The sequence below is a fragment of the Symphodus melops genome (genome assembly GCF_947650265.1).
Source record: "Symphodus melops genome assembly, chromosome: 15".
Lineage (NCBI taxonomy): Eukaryota > Metazoa > Chordata > Actinopteri > Labriformes > Labridae > Symphodus > Symphodus melops.
In genome coordinates this window covers 18,146,536-18,162,565 of record NC_136705.1, presented here as the reverse complement: position 1 = coordinate 18,162,565, position 16,030 = coordinate 18,146,536, and the positions used below count along the sequence as shown (strand labels likewise).

Here is a 16,030-nt window from a genome sequence, read left to right as displayed (position 1 = left end):
TTTTTCTGGCACTGAGAGGTTACATTTGCCGTCGTTTTTTCTTCACCAGAATGTATTAATTGTTAATAAATTAAAAATAAACACAGTAAATACCTGTTTTGTTAAAACGTGGAACTATATAGTGAAGGCGGCGGGATATTTGGTCTAAAATCCCAGCCTGCTCTACCTTCTTTTTTTCCTTCGGTGGAGGCCATGATGGGAGCCTGAGAGTTCAGCTGGAGCGAGAGGAGCCAGAAAAAGAAGATGATTCCTCGGGACGGAACTGTCAAATCAATCTGTGCAGATCTCTGATTTTTTTGTATAGTCTATATACATTTAAGGTGGAGCCTGTCACTCTTTTTTGTTCAGATGTGTTCTTGGCAATCAGTCGATGACAATGTTGAATCGTTAGGAGGCTTTTGGATCGAAAGAGGAGGTAGCACAAGCTAGCTGCGCTGGCTAGTTAGCTAGCGAGCTAGCTACGTCTGAGTGGACTGGATACGGAGGGTTTTTTTGGGGAAACCGGTGAGTCCCTCTATCCGCTCCCTGTCAATCGAGGAGGCTGCGATCGAGCCCATCAACGTGGACCTTGTCTGGCATCCGAAGGGTTTTCCTGCATGTATTATTTTATTCGGGGGTGTTTGCAAGACGAAATCGCAGGATTTGGGGGAAAGTCGGGCCTGCACGGAGGAGCAGAGCCAGGCCCGTCTTTATGATCCAGAGGAAGCCTTTTTCTAATCCCACCGACAGGCACTGCTAGCTCTGCTGGCTAGCAAGTCTCTGCTGAGGACCAGAGCCCACTGTCTGCGACACAGAGGACCAGACAGACACATCTAGAAACACCTGCTATAGACTCCTGTCACCTGCTACGATGGCTATGTTTATAAAAGAAATGGTCAGCCGGAACAAAAGGAGATATCAAGAAGATGGGTTCGACTTGGACTTAACTTGTATCCTTTTTTATTTTTTATTTGTGTGATCCATCATTTTTCATTAGCCTGCACTTTGACCACTAAATGTGTTTGAAATTATTGCTTAATTTTTTAGTAGAAACCAGAAGTGTCAGTAACGTGATGTACTTAGCTTTATGTGCTACCTACCTGGCTAGCTGGCTGACTGGCTAGCTGGCTACATCTGCTGTCAGCCAGCATGTTTGAAAAGATGGAGGATCTGTCAAACATGTCGGGAGTCAAATTAAACTGGACTAGCCCGTTCAACTAGACATAACTGTATGTTTAAAAAAGAAAAGGAAAAAAAAACTACAGGCATGTCTTCTTGCATAGCTCTCCCCCGGTGGTGGACCTAGCTAAAGCTTGTGAGGTCTTCTTGTTCTCTCTATTGGTGTTTGAAGGCAGATAGATTTACAAAATACACACATTTTAAGAATGTCTTTCTGTTTAAAGTGCAGTTTGTGTGATATTAATGTTATATATGATAGGTTTTGGTTTAGAAATGCAGACAGGATGCAGGATCACCTCACATGTGTGTCTATGGGTGAGTATTCATTGATGGATTGCAACAAATCTAATTCACATTTCCTGGTCCCCTTTATCTGTGGAGATAAAATAATGTCCAGATTCGAGTCTTGCTATTTCTGGCCCTTCTGCAGTTTTTTCTTCTTCCTCATCTATTGACACTGATGATAGTAGTTTGGCCTGGTTCCTCAGTGCAGTGTGGCTAGTTACTAAAGTTAGTCTCTTTACTTATTTGGCTGGTGATAAACTATATATGCAGCGAACTGCTCGCTGTACAATCTGATATGACAGTGCACAGAGTCATGGTGACATGAGGACCCTGTAGGAAGACTTGTCACCATCAGTCTCCTTTGATTTGTGCAGGTTGAAGAAGTCAGTGTCTGTTAACATGTTAATGGAGGAGCAGATTTGATGTTTTATTCACACGCACACACACGCACACAAATCTCTGATTTCCTCCTCTGACATTAAACAAAGCCCCTTTTTTTTGACAGAAATTGACATATTTCTGTCTTCTGGTCATACAAGCAAAACTTTTGCTGATTTCAACTTGGGCTCCAACAAATTGAGAGGTGTCTCTCAAGGGCCATGACCCTTAAAAGACAACGATTAATTGACATGTGGACAGATGTATTGGGCTGCAGCCCTGCACTGATCTGCACAGCATGTAAAACAAAAAAAGTATTTCTGCACATAATTAACTCTGGCTGTTATCAGTGTTGTTGCTTTAAGTTGATTACTGCTGGGTACAGGTGTCCCCTTTTCCTCCTATTCTAGCTCTGTTTATGGCATTTTGCACCTGATTGCTTTACCTGACTGAAATGTTTAACTGGGATGTATGTGCGACTGCTGATGCTCCAACTTGTGCTAAACAGCATTCCTCGCTTGGTGTTACAGTTTGGTGAAGCTGGCGTCATGCCTCTCTGTGGCGCTGAAGCTTTGTGCAGGTGTGTGTGTTGGGGGGGGGGGGCACACCATTCAAAGGGGGCGTCTTACTTTGGACGTATGGTCTCCTCTTGTTCAGATGTGGGCCCTTTTCAAACCATCCCAATTTTATCATTTTTGGCACGGTGTCTAAACACAATATGGGCTCTCTGCAGTTATGTAATGCAGTATCACAGTTCTGGGAATTGCCCTTAAAATAGAGTTGCCAGTGATCTTGTATCAGCTCTGCTGTCTGAGTGCTCTCTTACCCTCTCAACCCACCACCTCTCCTTTGCTCTTTTTCTTAACTACTCCCACTCTAATTCCCTCCCTCTGCTTGCCCCCTTTCCTCTGCTCTCCTCCTTTCCTGTCCTCCCCACCCCCTCCTTGCTCAGCGCTCGCTGGTTCCCACTCCCCCCCCCCCCCACTCACCCACACACACACACACACACACACACACACACACACTCTCTCTCTCTCTCTCTCTCTCTCTCTCCTGCTTTCAGTTGTGGATTCGGTGTATATGCATGGAGCTGAGGCAGGGCTGGCTTTCAAGAAAAGGCGTGCCTGAAAAGGCTGACCCCCCCCGCCCCCCTCCTTGGAGCTTCCGTCAGGGGGTCCCGTATGTGCATTTCCTCCCAGCTGCAGAGACCAAGCCCCCCACGTCCCTGGCCTGAGTCTCTCCTGGGAGCTGTGGAGCTTTTAAAAAAAAAAAACAACCCACTTCTAATAGTCAGACTTGGATCTATTTCACATTTAGGTCCTGTGGTTAGAGTCGCCCATCAAGTAGCAAAGAAAACTGTCATTTGGCTCCTAATGAGGTCTTTGAGGCATTAATGGACACGTTTATGGGGCAGTAGTTCCACATTATAGTACCATACATTTACTGTTGGCCTTGTTGAATTCATGCCGGGGTTAAATTCACCTTTGCTGCATTAGGGCTTTTGATTGGGCCTCTTCTTTTTTCCGGCTAAATGATCTGATATAACTATTACCTCGAATGAGCATCTAGCGTCCCTGGATCCCTGAATGTTTCTGTCCTGACTGATGTGTGTGTGTGTGTGTGTGTGTGTGTTGATGAAAGGGCTGTTCTTGTTTGTTGGCATGGACGGGTGCTTTTGCATGGACGATGATATTTGTCATATTGAAAATGACGTCCCAATTAGAAAATTTGGGAGAAAATCAAGACCTTGCTTTTTTGATCATGTTATGAATAAACCAGAAAATGCACGTGACGTCTAACCGCCGTTACTCGCAAGTGTGCACATCAGCAAAGTTGTGCAGCGAGCGTGCTTTGTTGTTGTTGTTTCCAGAGTTGTCAGTCGCGTGTGTCTAATGATTCTGACCAGTTAGAAAGTGATTTGACTCTCAGTGAAATAAGGTCTGCTCAAACGAAACAGACACATCCTATTAGAGTTATTCAGCTTTTCTATTTTTGATACCGCGGCACAGGAAGTGTAAGAAAAGGTCGCCCTTTAGTCGGTGGTTCAAGTGTGAAATCCAACCGCTTATGGCGACGGGCACACTTCAGTCACAGGTAGGCGTTGCAGGCGAGCCTCAAAGACACGCATGCCGACTCAATTAGTTCTTTTCACTGCGACGGGACGCTGATGTGTGCCTTTAAGATTGTATGTGTGTCACCGTGTAATAGGCCGAGACGTTTTCCATCACTATCCCTCACACACACACAGCGCGCTCCTGTGATGCACGGCCATCCTTAAGGCAGCTGGAGGGAGGTGGTGCAACCAGAACTGAAACTTTTTTTTGGGGGGGGGGGGGGGATCTGGTGTGTTCATTAACGGTGTTTTCTCTTTCTTGTCACTGAATGTCAGAAATGAACACCAATCACAGGACTGCCTGTTTAAAGACATCTCTCTCTCTCTCTCTCTCTCTCTCTCTCTCTCTACCTTTAACTCTTGACATTGGCTGCTCTGGTAGAAATTCAGATTTGTCCGGCGGAGCTCAGGAGAGAGATAGGCCGAACATTTGCGATCAGCCCGATATAACTTTGTGCTCTAAAAATAAGTGCGGGTCATGGAGCGGAGAGTCTCCTCGTGCACCCACATGTGGGCCTGGCTCACGCAGGAGCACTGTTAACTCCCGTCCTCGCTGCGTGCTTCTCACCGTCAAGGCCATCTGTCACAGCACACACAGACAAACACACACACACACTGATCTGGCCTCCCATCTATCCATGACCACACTGACACTCGCATCGACATCGCCTGGAACTTTTTTTCTTTTTTTTTTTCTTTTTTTTTTTTTGCTGCTGCTGCTCCCTGCACCCTCGTTAGTTCCTGTAAGAAAAGACAGATTTCATATAAAGAAATGTATTTCATTGAGCCATGTTTCAAAGCAGAGGAACCTCTGGAACCTTCCACAGTCACATTTCCTTGACCCCCCCTGCCTGAACAGATATCTACCCAAACATCATTGCTATGGGCTTTCCAGCAGAGAGACTCGAAGGCGTTTACAGAAACAATATAGACGATGTAGTACGGTGAGTTTTATCAGCGTTGAGGGCACATTAAAAAAAAGTGTAACACTGATTTATGTCTCAGACAAAAACCAACATATTTAACAATGACACCATTTTCTGTTTGCGTTCCTCTTCTCTTCCCTCGGACAGGTTTTTGGATTCAAAGCATAAAAACCATTACAAAATCTACAACCTGTAAGTGTTCCACATTTTGCTGCTACCTGAACGGCTTCTTTTGTTCATTCAATAACTTCCCCTCTCTGTGGTGGCTAACTGGATTTTGTTCTTCCCGTTTCAGCTGTGCAGAAAGACACTACGATGCTGCCAAATTTAACTGCAGAGGTAGGCGGCTTCACACGCTCCGTAGATGCCTTCCCTCTCCAAAGTGATGACACAAAGGATCGATTTTTAATTCTCCTCTGACCTGTCCATGTTTCTTTTCTTTCTTCTTTTTTTTCCTCTCTCCTCTCCGGTTACAACTTTGCGTGGGCCTGCATCCCGTCACGCATCAGTTGCACAGTATCCCTTCGAAGACCACAACCCTCCTCAGCTGGAGCTAATTAAGCCGTTTTGCGAAGACCTGGACCAGTGGCTCAGCGAGGACGACAATCACGTGGCGGCCATCCACTGTAAGGCTGGGAAGGGCCGCACCGGAGTCATGATCTGCGCCTATCTCCTCCATCGGGGTAAATTCCTGGAGGCCCAGGAAGCGCTCGACTTTTACGGAGAAGTCAGGACAAGGGACAAGAAGGTGAGACGGAAACTGCTGACCATGTAGTGATGCAGCTGACATATGACATTGTTGTCTTTTTGCACAAATCATGTCCTTAATTAGACAATTCGAGGACTCAAATTAGTTAGAAATGCAGATTATTCTCTGAGGGTCTTGTCTTGTATCCATTGACAGTGAATTTTTTAAGGATAAAAAAATCTTCATTTTAAAAGCGGCTAATTGTAGAAACTATTCTTACACATACACACAGTATAAGAGAACCTCATGTTTCTGTCATTCATTCATCCAAGCTTTGTTCAAACCTTGAGGAATCATTATGGACATAAACTAAGAACATTTCAAAAACAAATCTGTTCTAACTCATCCTGTCTTTTGTAGGGAGTAACGATCCCGAGCCAGCGCCGCTACGTCTGCTACTACAGCTACCTGCTGAAGAACCAGCTCGAGTACAAGCCGGTGGCTCTCCTCTTCCACAAAATGGTGTTCGAGACTCTCCCCATGTTCAGCGGGGGCACCTGCAGTGAGTCACGCTCATGTTCAACTCCAAACTAGGGCGTAGGCAAAACGCACACCGCTGTGCGAACGGAGCGAGAGCCTTGGATGCGCCGCGTGCACTGTAGGGGCTCGCCCACGCGCCGCTTTAGCTACCGCAGCATCAGAGAGGGTCATCTGAGCTTTGCAAGTGTGGCTGACTTTAGCTGCAGTATTTTTTTTTATTTATTTGTGTATGTTTTGGACCTGACAAGGGCGGCCTCTTATTTAGTGCCTCTTGTTGCTGCTGCTCACAAACAAGGCCATCTTACTCTGTGGCTGCTTGAAAACATGTCGTCGAATAAGATTTCCTCCGTCGCAGCGAAACAGACGGATCGCCTCCAAACTCTTTTAAAGTTGAGTAAGGAGCCATTTTTGAAACGTGAGCATCCTCACAGCATGTTAAAATGTTTACCTGCTGCTGTTTGATGCTGCATATTTAAATACACGTTTCCTTTTCTCAGACTGTAACAGGGAAAGCTTATGCACAGCGGTGTGCTTCAAAAACACTAAAAAAGCCGTAAAGGAATGAAAGAACATGAAGTGATGATCAGTGTTTGCTTCGGACTTGATTACAATGATTATTTTAACAGTGGCACTTGTTCTCTGTATTCAGTCACTGAGGCACAGGCTGCTTTAAATCCGTATTTGCTTGATTTTTCCAAAAACCTGGCTGAAACTGTAAGAGGAGCTTTTGCATGTCCTCGAACTTGAGATGTGTTTGGCGAGACTCGGGGTAAAGTTTCTATGTCTCGTGATGAAGCATGAACGCATTTTCAGCGTCGGTACGTTTTGAAAATGTCACCGCTTTGTCTTAAAGCGACTCTTCCCTTCTCTCTGCGCTCGAAGAAGAGAACATAATGCTGCTTTTCAAATATGAGTCACACAATGCGATGCCTGCTTGGGTCTGAATTTGTTGTTTTTTTTTAATGTCAGTTAGAAAAAGCACGTTGTCTTCATTTCTGTGCCTTTTTTCCCTTTAACACCTCGACTGTAACGATCTCTCTCTTTCCTCCTAACTTTATTTTTTTTAATTTTTAAAAAAAATTTTTTTTAAAGGACCTATTCTGAGTTTGACATCTCGACACACACACACCTTGACGAGATGCTAGCTAATAAATCAACGGCGTACATATCTCTCGATGTTTTATGATGGTCACTAATGACCACGTTTCCCCCTTTTGTGCACAGCGTGTTCAAGATAAAATTCCTGTTTGTTTTCGAGGAACATGCTGCATCTGTGTATTTATCCGTAGAGCTCTTGTGTCTGTTTGCCTACTGTACCGTCCAGCCCCTGATTGGCCGGCCAGGTTGCCCTGTTTGTGATCATCTCCTTCTCTCTCTCTAAGGGGACAGTACCGTTAAAAACAGGAGCGAGCCGATCCCTCAGGGCTTCAAGAAAGGGAATTGGCATTGGGGTAAATGAGCCTTTTAATCCATTATTGTTGTTCTGATTTCACTGATCTGCTTTTATATGGCCCCAGAGATCCACCAGGCAGGAGGGTAGACATAATTCCTAGCAGGGCAGGACTACCTTACAGGCATATGATGATATCTCCAAATCCTCCCGGACAGTGACTGTCTATCAGAATAGGGTCCTGTGTCTCTGGTTCTGGGTCTCTTTGGGCGTTAGGTTTTGTGATCTGCTAACTTTCCTTAATCTGACTATAATGGGGGGGTTTTTTTTGCACTTATTGTGTGGTGGAGGTGATGCTGTGCTGTGCTTTTTCCTCCCAACTCATGGAAATAACACTTGTATCCTTTCCTGCTCTCTTGCTCCTCTCATAACTCGCTCCTTTTTGTTTTGTGTGTGTGTGTTTTCAATCTCATCCTCTCCAAAATCTCATCTTCTCCACCCCCTTCTCTCTTCTCTCTCTTTCTCTCTCTGTGCAATATTGACACCTTTTGCAGATCCCCAGTTCGTGGTGTACCAGCTGAAAGTAAAAATTCACACGTCGAACCCCGCTCACACGAGGCGCGAAGAGAAACACATGTTTTTCGAATTCCCCCAGCCGCTGCCCGTTTGTGGAGACATCAAAGTGGAGTTCTTCCATAAACAGAATAAGATGATGAAGAAGGTGAGTTTGGTCGCCGTTTGTGTTTTCATGTGACTGACAGCTTCGCCTGTTGGCCGTGAACCGGTCACTTACCTCAGCTGTTCTCATGACATCTGCTCCGTTAAAGGACAAAAACAAACATTAATTTACACTTATTGCTTTTAAAGATATGTTTGGAAGACTCAGTACTTTTAAAAAAAATCATATAATAATGTACCCTTTCATTTATCACCTCAGCCTGATCATGATTATTTTTCTGTGCTGTTGTGTATTAATCCGCTGCTGAAACTAGTCCCAAGCAAATACAGCGTTAACCCGTTTGAGTAAAAGCAGCTGAAGGACACCGAGCCTTTCAGAAGATGGAGCTTTATTTGTGAGCATGTTCAATTAAAACAAGCAGGAACGTGTAAGGAGACAGAGACACACATTGTTGGTTTTCATTAATGTTAATAAGCATTAATTTTCCTTTTTTTTTTCTTCTTTTTTTTTTGCCCAACCCAAATGTTTCCTCAAGACACTTAAGAGCAGAGGACGTATTATCATTTACAAAGACAACTCCGAGCAACATTTAGGAAAGCAGCAGAGGCAGGGTGAAAGTTCTTTTAAGAGGCAGAAACCTGACTCGTGTTGAACAGCCGTCCGCTGGCCTTAAAAAGTGGGAGAGAGGGAGACGCAGAAAGAGACGAAGCAATAACAATGAGTACGAACGATTTAAAGCCACAACACCTGTGATAAAGGGACGAGCAGGTGTCGCAGTAACAACCCAGTTTCAAAATTGTCTGATCTGGCTGATGTTAGCAGCTACTCTGTCGATGAAATGGGCTGGACTTCGAGTGTGATAAGAAAAAGACAAACGGGAGCCAGCCCATAAATAAATGTGATCCTTTGAGTTTGGTTGACAATGCTCCTTCTCATCACCTCCGCCCTCCAGGACAAAATGTTTCACTTCTGGGTAAACACGTACTTCATCCCCGGACCAGAGGAGAGCGGGGACAAGCTGGAGAACGGGGCGGTGAACAATGCAGAGAGCCAGCAGGGGGTACAGGCACCGGGCCAGGGCCAGCCGCAGAGCACCGAGTGCAGGGACAGCTGCAGGGATGGCGGCAGGGAAAGCGACCGGGAGAGGGACTACCTCATCCTGACACTCACTAAGAATGACTTGGATAAGGCCAACAAAGACAAAGCTAATCGCTACTTCTCGCCAAACTTCAAGGTAAAGATCCTATTTGGATAACATCCTCGTGTCTGTCAAATGAAAGGTGAAGTTCCCGTGATTGTTGTGCACAGACTGAAGTTTAGCATTGTTCTCATTTCGTTTCCAGGTGAAGTTGTATTTTACGAAAACCGTGGAGGAGCCTTCGAACTCAGAAGCAAGCACTTCGACATCCGTCACCCCGGACGTTAGCGACAATGAGCCAGACCATTATCGATACTCTGACACCACTGACTCTGATCCGGAAAATGAACCTTTTGATGAAGAGCAGCACACGCAAATCACAAAAGTGTGAACTCTTTTTAACAACAGGAAAAGAAGAAATTATACACCAGAAAAAAAAGGAGAAAACTTGAATATGAACTCAAAAGAAGAACCTTTGTCCCTTCCCTTCCCCAGACGGCAATAGAGTATCATCATGTCAAATGCCAACTTTAGGGAAAAAAAAAAAAGATAAATATCCTGACCAATATATTGTTTTGTTTTGTTTTTCTTTGGCACGGCCATGTACCATGTGCGAGGTATTGACACTGTTGCCCCATGGGAAAAGGTGCTGTAGCTATAACAATGTATTTATATATATATACATACGTATATGTATATACATATATACAAGCGTATATAAAACTTTTTTTGTGTCAAAGACAATGAGTACCACAATCAGGAGATGGGAGTTGAAGTGTGGGAGAAGTAAGAATGAAATACTAGGACTATGCTGCTCCTTCTCCTGTCTAAACCAAGGCCAGTGCTGCAGTCACTTTGTTTCACTCCCTCTCTTCTCCTCCTCCCCCCCCCCCCCCCCCCTTTCTCCTCTCATCTCCCCCCCCTCCCCCTCCCTTGCCCCCTTCCATCCCATCCTCCTTCCTCTCCTCCTTTACTGTGAATGCTTCTTGTGCTCTTTGCAGGCTGTCTCACGTGACTTTTGGTCTTTGTGCAGAACAAACTGCATGCGGGCAGTGGGTTGGGGGGGGTTGGGGAGGGGGGGGGGTTATGAAGAGGCTGTGATGATGTCTAAAGCATTGCCATTCCTGTTCCCACTGTGTATACGTTAAGTTATGCAGAACAAGGCATCCCATGTAATTGTTAATGTTTTTTTTTATCCTAAGATAATAAAAATATAATACACAAAACAGCAGGGAGACAAGTGTTTGCAATAATGTCAACACTACATATAAAGGACAATGGTGATTTGCATGTATTGGAATTGGCGTCCATCCCTAATAAATGTATGCAATGTTGTCTTTTCTTAAAGAAACAAGCTTTTGAGTCTTCTGCGTGGGGTTCCCCAGTGCTTTGAGTCATGTTCAGAAGATTACATCAGACGTTTATGTAATATTCTCCCTCCACTGTTGGAAACAGTCGAGTGTATAACGATGCAGTCGTCGTCGAACAAGGTGTCCAGTGAGATCTTTTATATCGACACCATTGACGAGGACGTAGATGTGAAGTTTGAGTCGCAAGCATGTGCACTTCATCAGGGAGCCAAAAAATCAGCACAAACTGCTGTTTGATGAGACAAGTGCTGTAGAGCAGGTTGCCGTTGTTGCAGCTGCGGGGCCTGTGTTAACAGTCACTTCCTGCTTTAAAGGTCAGCGCTGCAAATAGCGGGTGGGACCTGAGGTAGGGAAGTGATGGAAGGATTATTATTAAAAGTTCAACTGAGGGCAAAAAGCCTACTTAAAACATAAATGACTCAGCTGGCTAGCTAGAAACGGAGTGAACATCTGTTGAACATCATGCACTGTAAGTTTTTGATGCCTTTACAGATGTGAAGCTTTTGTTTTGATGTGTCTGCCAGGTTAAAGTACATTTCCAGTTTCTCAGTTGATTTTGAAGGGAATTGACCTGATCTCTGATTTAGAAAAAAAAAAAAACCCATAACATGACATGAAAGCAGCAAAGACACCATCAGTGCTGCTGCTGCTGTTGGATAACGAAGGCGTTCTCCACACGAAATGAGCAGAGGAAGGAAAGGCTACCAGCCCGATAGGGAGGAGTGTGAGGCCTCGGGTGGAGGAGCCTGCTCCACTTGCAGGCTTGTGCGACTTCTCAAATGAAGGAGTAACAGGATTATCAACCATGTCACTGTGATAGGAGAGCAGAGAGTGGCAAGACCCTGACTAAAGCCTGAGCCAAAGTCTCCTGATAATAAAATAAAGTATGAATTAAACATATATTTTATATATTTAAAAAAATGTTCCAACCCCAGAGGCAGGCAGTCGCGTAATCCCCTTCTGCTCTATTAAGACTTGCTCTCAGGCTCTTGTGTGTTGATAGAGACATCAAAGCCGAGCAGTGCAGCGTCAAATGAGACAGGCAGCAGTCGCAGGGGCCTGCCTGTAATTGGCTGAGCTGAAAAGGAGGGAGAGACTCTGCGAGATTAATAATGAATGTACTGTGCTGTGCTGTGCTGTGCAGGGTAGGGAGAGACCAGAGAGAGATGGCTCATCTCTCCTTAGGCAGGCGAGACTGAAGAGGGACAGCTTCAGTGGAACTCCAGAGTCCACATCTTTGCTTTTGATTGCCCTCCTCTTCACATACACAAACACCACAGACGCCATCTGAAATATTAATCTCACCAAAAACTCAGCCTGAATTGTACGTCTCCATCACCAGCGCCTCCACAAGGTGTTTTGTTTGAATATCTCATGAGATAAAACACTAAAGATGTGGTGGAATATTTACTTTGTACAATCTTAAAATGTCTTCATGTGGGCGGTGTATTACACATCTAGTTAAAAAAGATACACTGTCTCACTGTTTGGCAAGAAAATATTGACATGGTTTTTAAAAACTGTTGGCCAACCTCCCTCACTAAACTAAACTCCGAAGAAAGAACAACGTGAACTGTCAAAAATGTAAATATTCATGATTCAATCTAAATTTCATGGATTATGTTCTCTCCAATGAAATCTGTGCGGCCTTGTGACTTGCTTAATCAATGCAAATATTGTGGGCAAAGTTTCTCTTGAAGGCTTGTTTTTGGGCTTGTTACGCCTTTATTAAGAGACAGGACAGTACCACAGTAACAGTAACCGCTGGCGCCCCATATTATGGGTTAAATTTACCTTGTCAGACTTTGATAGACTGATTTGCTCATATTGGTCATTATTTCTGCCGAGTTGACCTTTTCATTTCAGGTCACTGCAAAATATCAATAGGTTCAGAGTGAAATGTGCTCTATTCACAGACATGTCAGTTTTAAGTTGTCTACTTTTAGTGGCTCCTGCCTTGATGTCAGTCATAAAACACTGAGCAGACACAAGTGATGGTGTGAAGCATTTCAAGGTAAAGTTATCTCATGAATTAAAAGAACACCCTTAACGATGTTCAGATGTTGCACTCACTGTCAAAAGTCAGAATAGGATTTATTTTCACCGTTCAGTGTTCATTCATGTGAATTGAAGTCGTTCTTCTGTAAAGTATCTATAACTTTCGCAATTCACATTCAAACTGCATTCACACGCTGGTGGCAGAGGATGCTCACAAAGACTCCATCAGTATTAACTAATACATGCACACATCACTGATATAGTGGAAGTAATTTGGGGGGCAGTTTCTTGCCCGAGGACATTTCAACACGTGACTGCAAGAGCTGGCGATCGAACCCATGACCTTCTGATTGAGAAATGACCGACTGTACCACGAAGAAATTGTTTGTAAAAAATATGTCTCGTTATCTGATTGCTATGGCACAGCATTAGCATTGAGCATGCGTTACCTTTCATCCTTTAATTTTTTTTTTCTGCCAGTATGGCCTTCCATAACCGTCTGATATGTACAACTGTGAAAAGAGGAAAAAAAGCTAACACCAAAATTTAGAGATTTTAAGTATAGTATTATGACCAAATAATGGGATGGGGGAGCATAGGGGGGTCAGTCTGGCCTACAAAGAGAAGATAAGCCCAAGCTGGTAACCCCATTTCCCTTCCATCTGTTGGTAGCATTTGTAGAGCAGGACTGCACTCGCCAGGACCTGGCAACCCATCCCCCAATCCCTCTTTCTCTGGCTGACTGCACAGCTGTGTTGCGTTTGGATTAGGCCAAGAATAAAACAGGAAGTAGAAATTAAACAAAAGCTTAAACACATACACACACAGAAAGAGAGAGAGAGAGAGAGAAGTTACCAAAGACTCAGCAGCAGCAACACGAGTGACAGCCCATGGAAAAAGTGCACACACCCACACGTGTAGACCCTTGCTCTGAAAAACACACAAATACAATACAGTACTCTGCTTTCCTCCCACAGACTCACATGAGCTCCGGCAGGACCACAGGCGTATCATTTCCCTGTGCCCACACTCATGCTCACACATATGGTCTTTTTACATGCTAAGTGCCTCCCTGCCCCCCCCCCCCCCCCCCTTCATGGTGGTCTGCTGCGGCCGCTGATGAGGAAAACTGGCAAACATGCTCAATCAGTGTTGAAGTTATTGCCTGTGTTATGATGCTAGTACGCTTGTATTTCAGCTATGAGATGACAAACATAATAGTCATAACACAAACGACTCCGAATGAAGTAAGATGCTCTGGTTCTCGTGCAAGCTGATGCAACCGCGCCATAATATGGAAACCAGAGATGTACAAACACTTAATTTCTTTCAGATTGTTTTAATTTATGCACAACTTCGGAGCTGCAATTCAATTCACATTGCCTTTGAAGGAGATGCAGAAAGATACAACATTTTCTTTGTGCAGTTGACAGTTTGTGGCCACATTTGAAGTCCCATCGATGGCAGTCTCCACACTGGAAATGCTGTCTCAACCTAACTTTCAGTCAACTTAACAACAGGCTGAGATCTGAGGCGGGTGTAAAGCCTCTTGATAAATCTCTTATATTCTTCATAAAATTAAAACGAATGAGTTAAAAAGAGTCACCCCTGCACAATGTGTGTCGATTGATCAGCTCATCAGACCCATTTCATTTCTTTGTACCAGGCTGTAATGTTAATTTCTGCTCGAAGAACTGCTCCTGTGGCCAACTTCAAGCGGACCCTCGACAAACTGCAGGATTTTGAACTTCCACACTGGCTTCATTTTCCCACACTGGACATTGTTTAGTGACTATCTAGGTAGCCATGCTTCTAACCCTGCCTTGCTCCCTTTTAGCTTCACCCACTTGTCCAAATATGGTCACTTCTTGCTGCATTAAAAAAAAAAACAATACTTCCAGCAGTCCACAAACTAATGGGTGACACAAGGTGTACAGTCTTTATGTACAGCCTTGTTTCTATCCATCAGAAGAACAAGTAACATTTGACTAATCAACTGGCATGCAAGCAAGGTGTGATTCCATTAAAATGGACACCTTCTAGGCCAAACTTTGTGCATCAAAAGACGAAGACTGAAAATGAGGAAGATATTTTATTTGTTTTGTCTGGTTTTTTATGCCTTTATTCGAGAGACAGGTCAGTGGATAAAGTCAGAAATCGAGCAGAGAGTGAGTGAGGAAAAACGCGGGATAGCCACAGGTCAGATTTGAAACCAGACTGTCCTTTTTTGAAAACTTTAGCCTCTGTACTTGGGGCATGCGCACAAACCACTAGGCTACAGGCGCTGCCCAAGACATTATTCTTACCTTTAAAGTGGCATCAGAACAGCATCAAAATAAGTTAGAACCTTTTCAGGAAACATTAAGTGGGTCTCATGTGTTTGTTTGTTTTTTCTATGAAAATTCAGTGCGATGACTCTTTTTGTGCGTATGCACCAAAATAACCGGGTTAACACACACACACATACAGAAACTATGTTGTATGAGGAAGTGGAATTGGGAAGAAGGAGGTGTTTGGAAACATGTAGCCGGCCCGCACGTATAGCAGCAGTTTTTGTTGCTGGCAAAGTGCATCAGATGGAAATCCATTAAAGTGCTTCTCGTCATGACTTGGACCAACTGTTTAATGAATACGGTAAATGTTTTCAGATGTTATTTTACCGTCAAGACCTGAGTCACTCCTAATGAGTCACACGAGCTCTGCTTTGGTTTCTGTTTGTGAGTTTTCGTTGACAAGGATTTGCCAGCATGCTTGAGAGTCTGTGTGTTTTTATGTGTGTGTTCATGAGTGCGAGAAGCACATGGAAACACTTACTATATAACTGTCACCACTGACCCCTCCCCTTCCTCTACATACACACACACACACACACACACACACACACACACACACACACACACACACACACGTACACACGCTTATTCTTTCAATGTGATCAATGAAGAGCACATGTGTTTGTTGTACTCAATAATAGCTTGGAAAACAAGCATCGCCAAAGGGAAAACAAAAACATGTCAACATATCAGCTGTACCACGGAGCTCCGTGTGCATACCGTACATGAATACAAGCATACACATACATTTATATGCATACATGTACATTTCTACAGCTTGAAATTGTGTTACTGTTAGAGGAGCTTAGTGGTGAAAAGTGATCCTGCTGCAGGGTTTTATGAACAGCTGTGTGTATGTGGAAATGTACGTTCACTACAGCGTGTGTATTTATCAGCTTTTACTTTGACAGGCTCTGTTCTCCACCTGACTTTTACCCTGAAATCTTAGAGCACTATAATCCTTCCCCTGAGCCTCCTCCAACTCCTCTTCCTCCTGCTCCCCTCTCTTTCTCAATCTAGTGTCATCATGAGGG

The 16,030-nt window shown here is 44.1% G+C and overlaps 1 protein-coding gene across 1 annotated transcript; it reads left to right on the top strand.

Annotated features, from left to right (window-relative positions):
* Window positions 1–10,649, top strand: ptena (phosphatase and tensin homolog A). Its single transcript, XM_079362031.1, has 10 exons — window positions 1–929; window positions 4,794–4,878; window positions 5,008–5,052; window positions 5,156–5,199; window positions 5,370–5,608; window positions 5,969–6,110; window positions 7,471–7,539; window positions 8,033–8,199; window positions 9,110–9,391; window positions 9,501–10,649. Exons 1-10 carry the CDS (start codon window positions 851–853, stop codon window positions 9,684–9,686), a joined length of 1,338 nt encoding a protein of 445 aa, XP_079218157.1. The 5' UTR covers window positions 1–850; the 3' UTR covers window positions 9,687–10,649.
* Window positions 10,650–16,030: the final 5,381 nt, after the last annotated feature.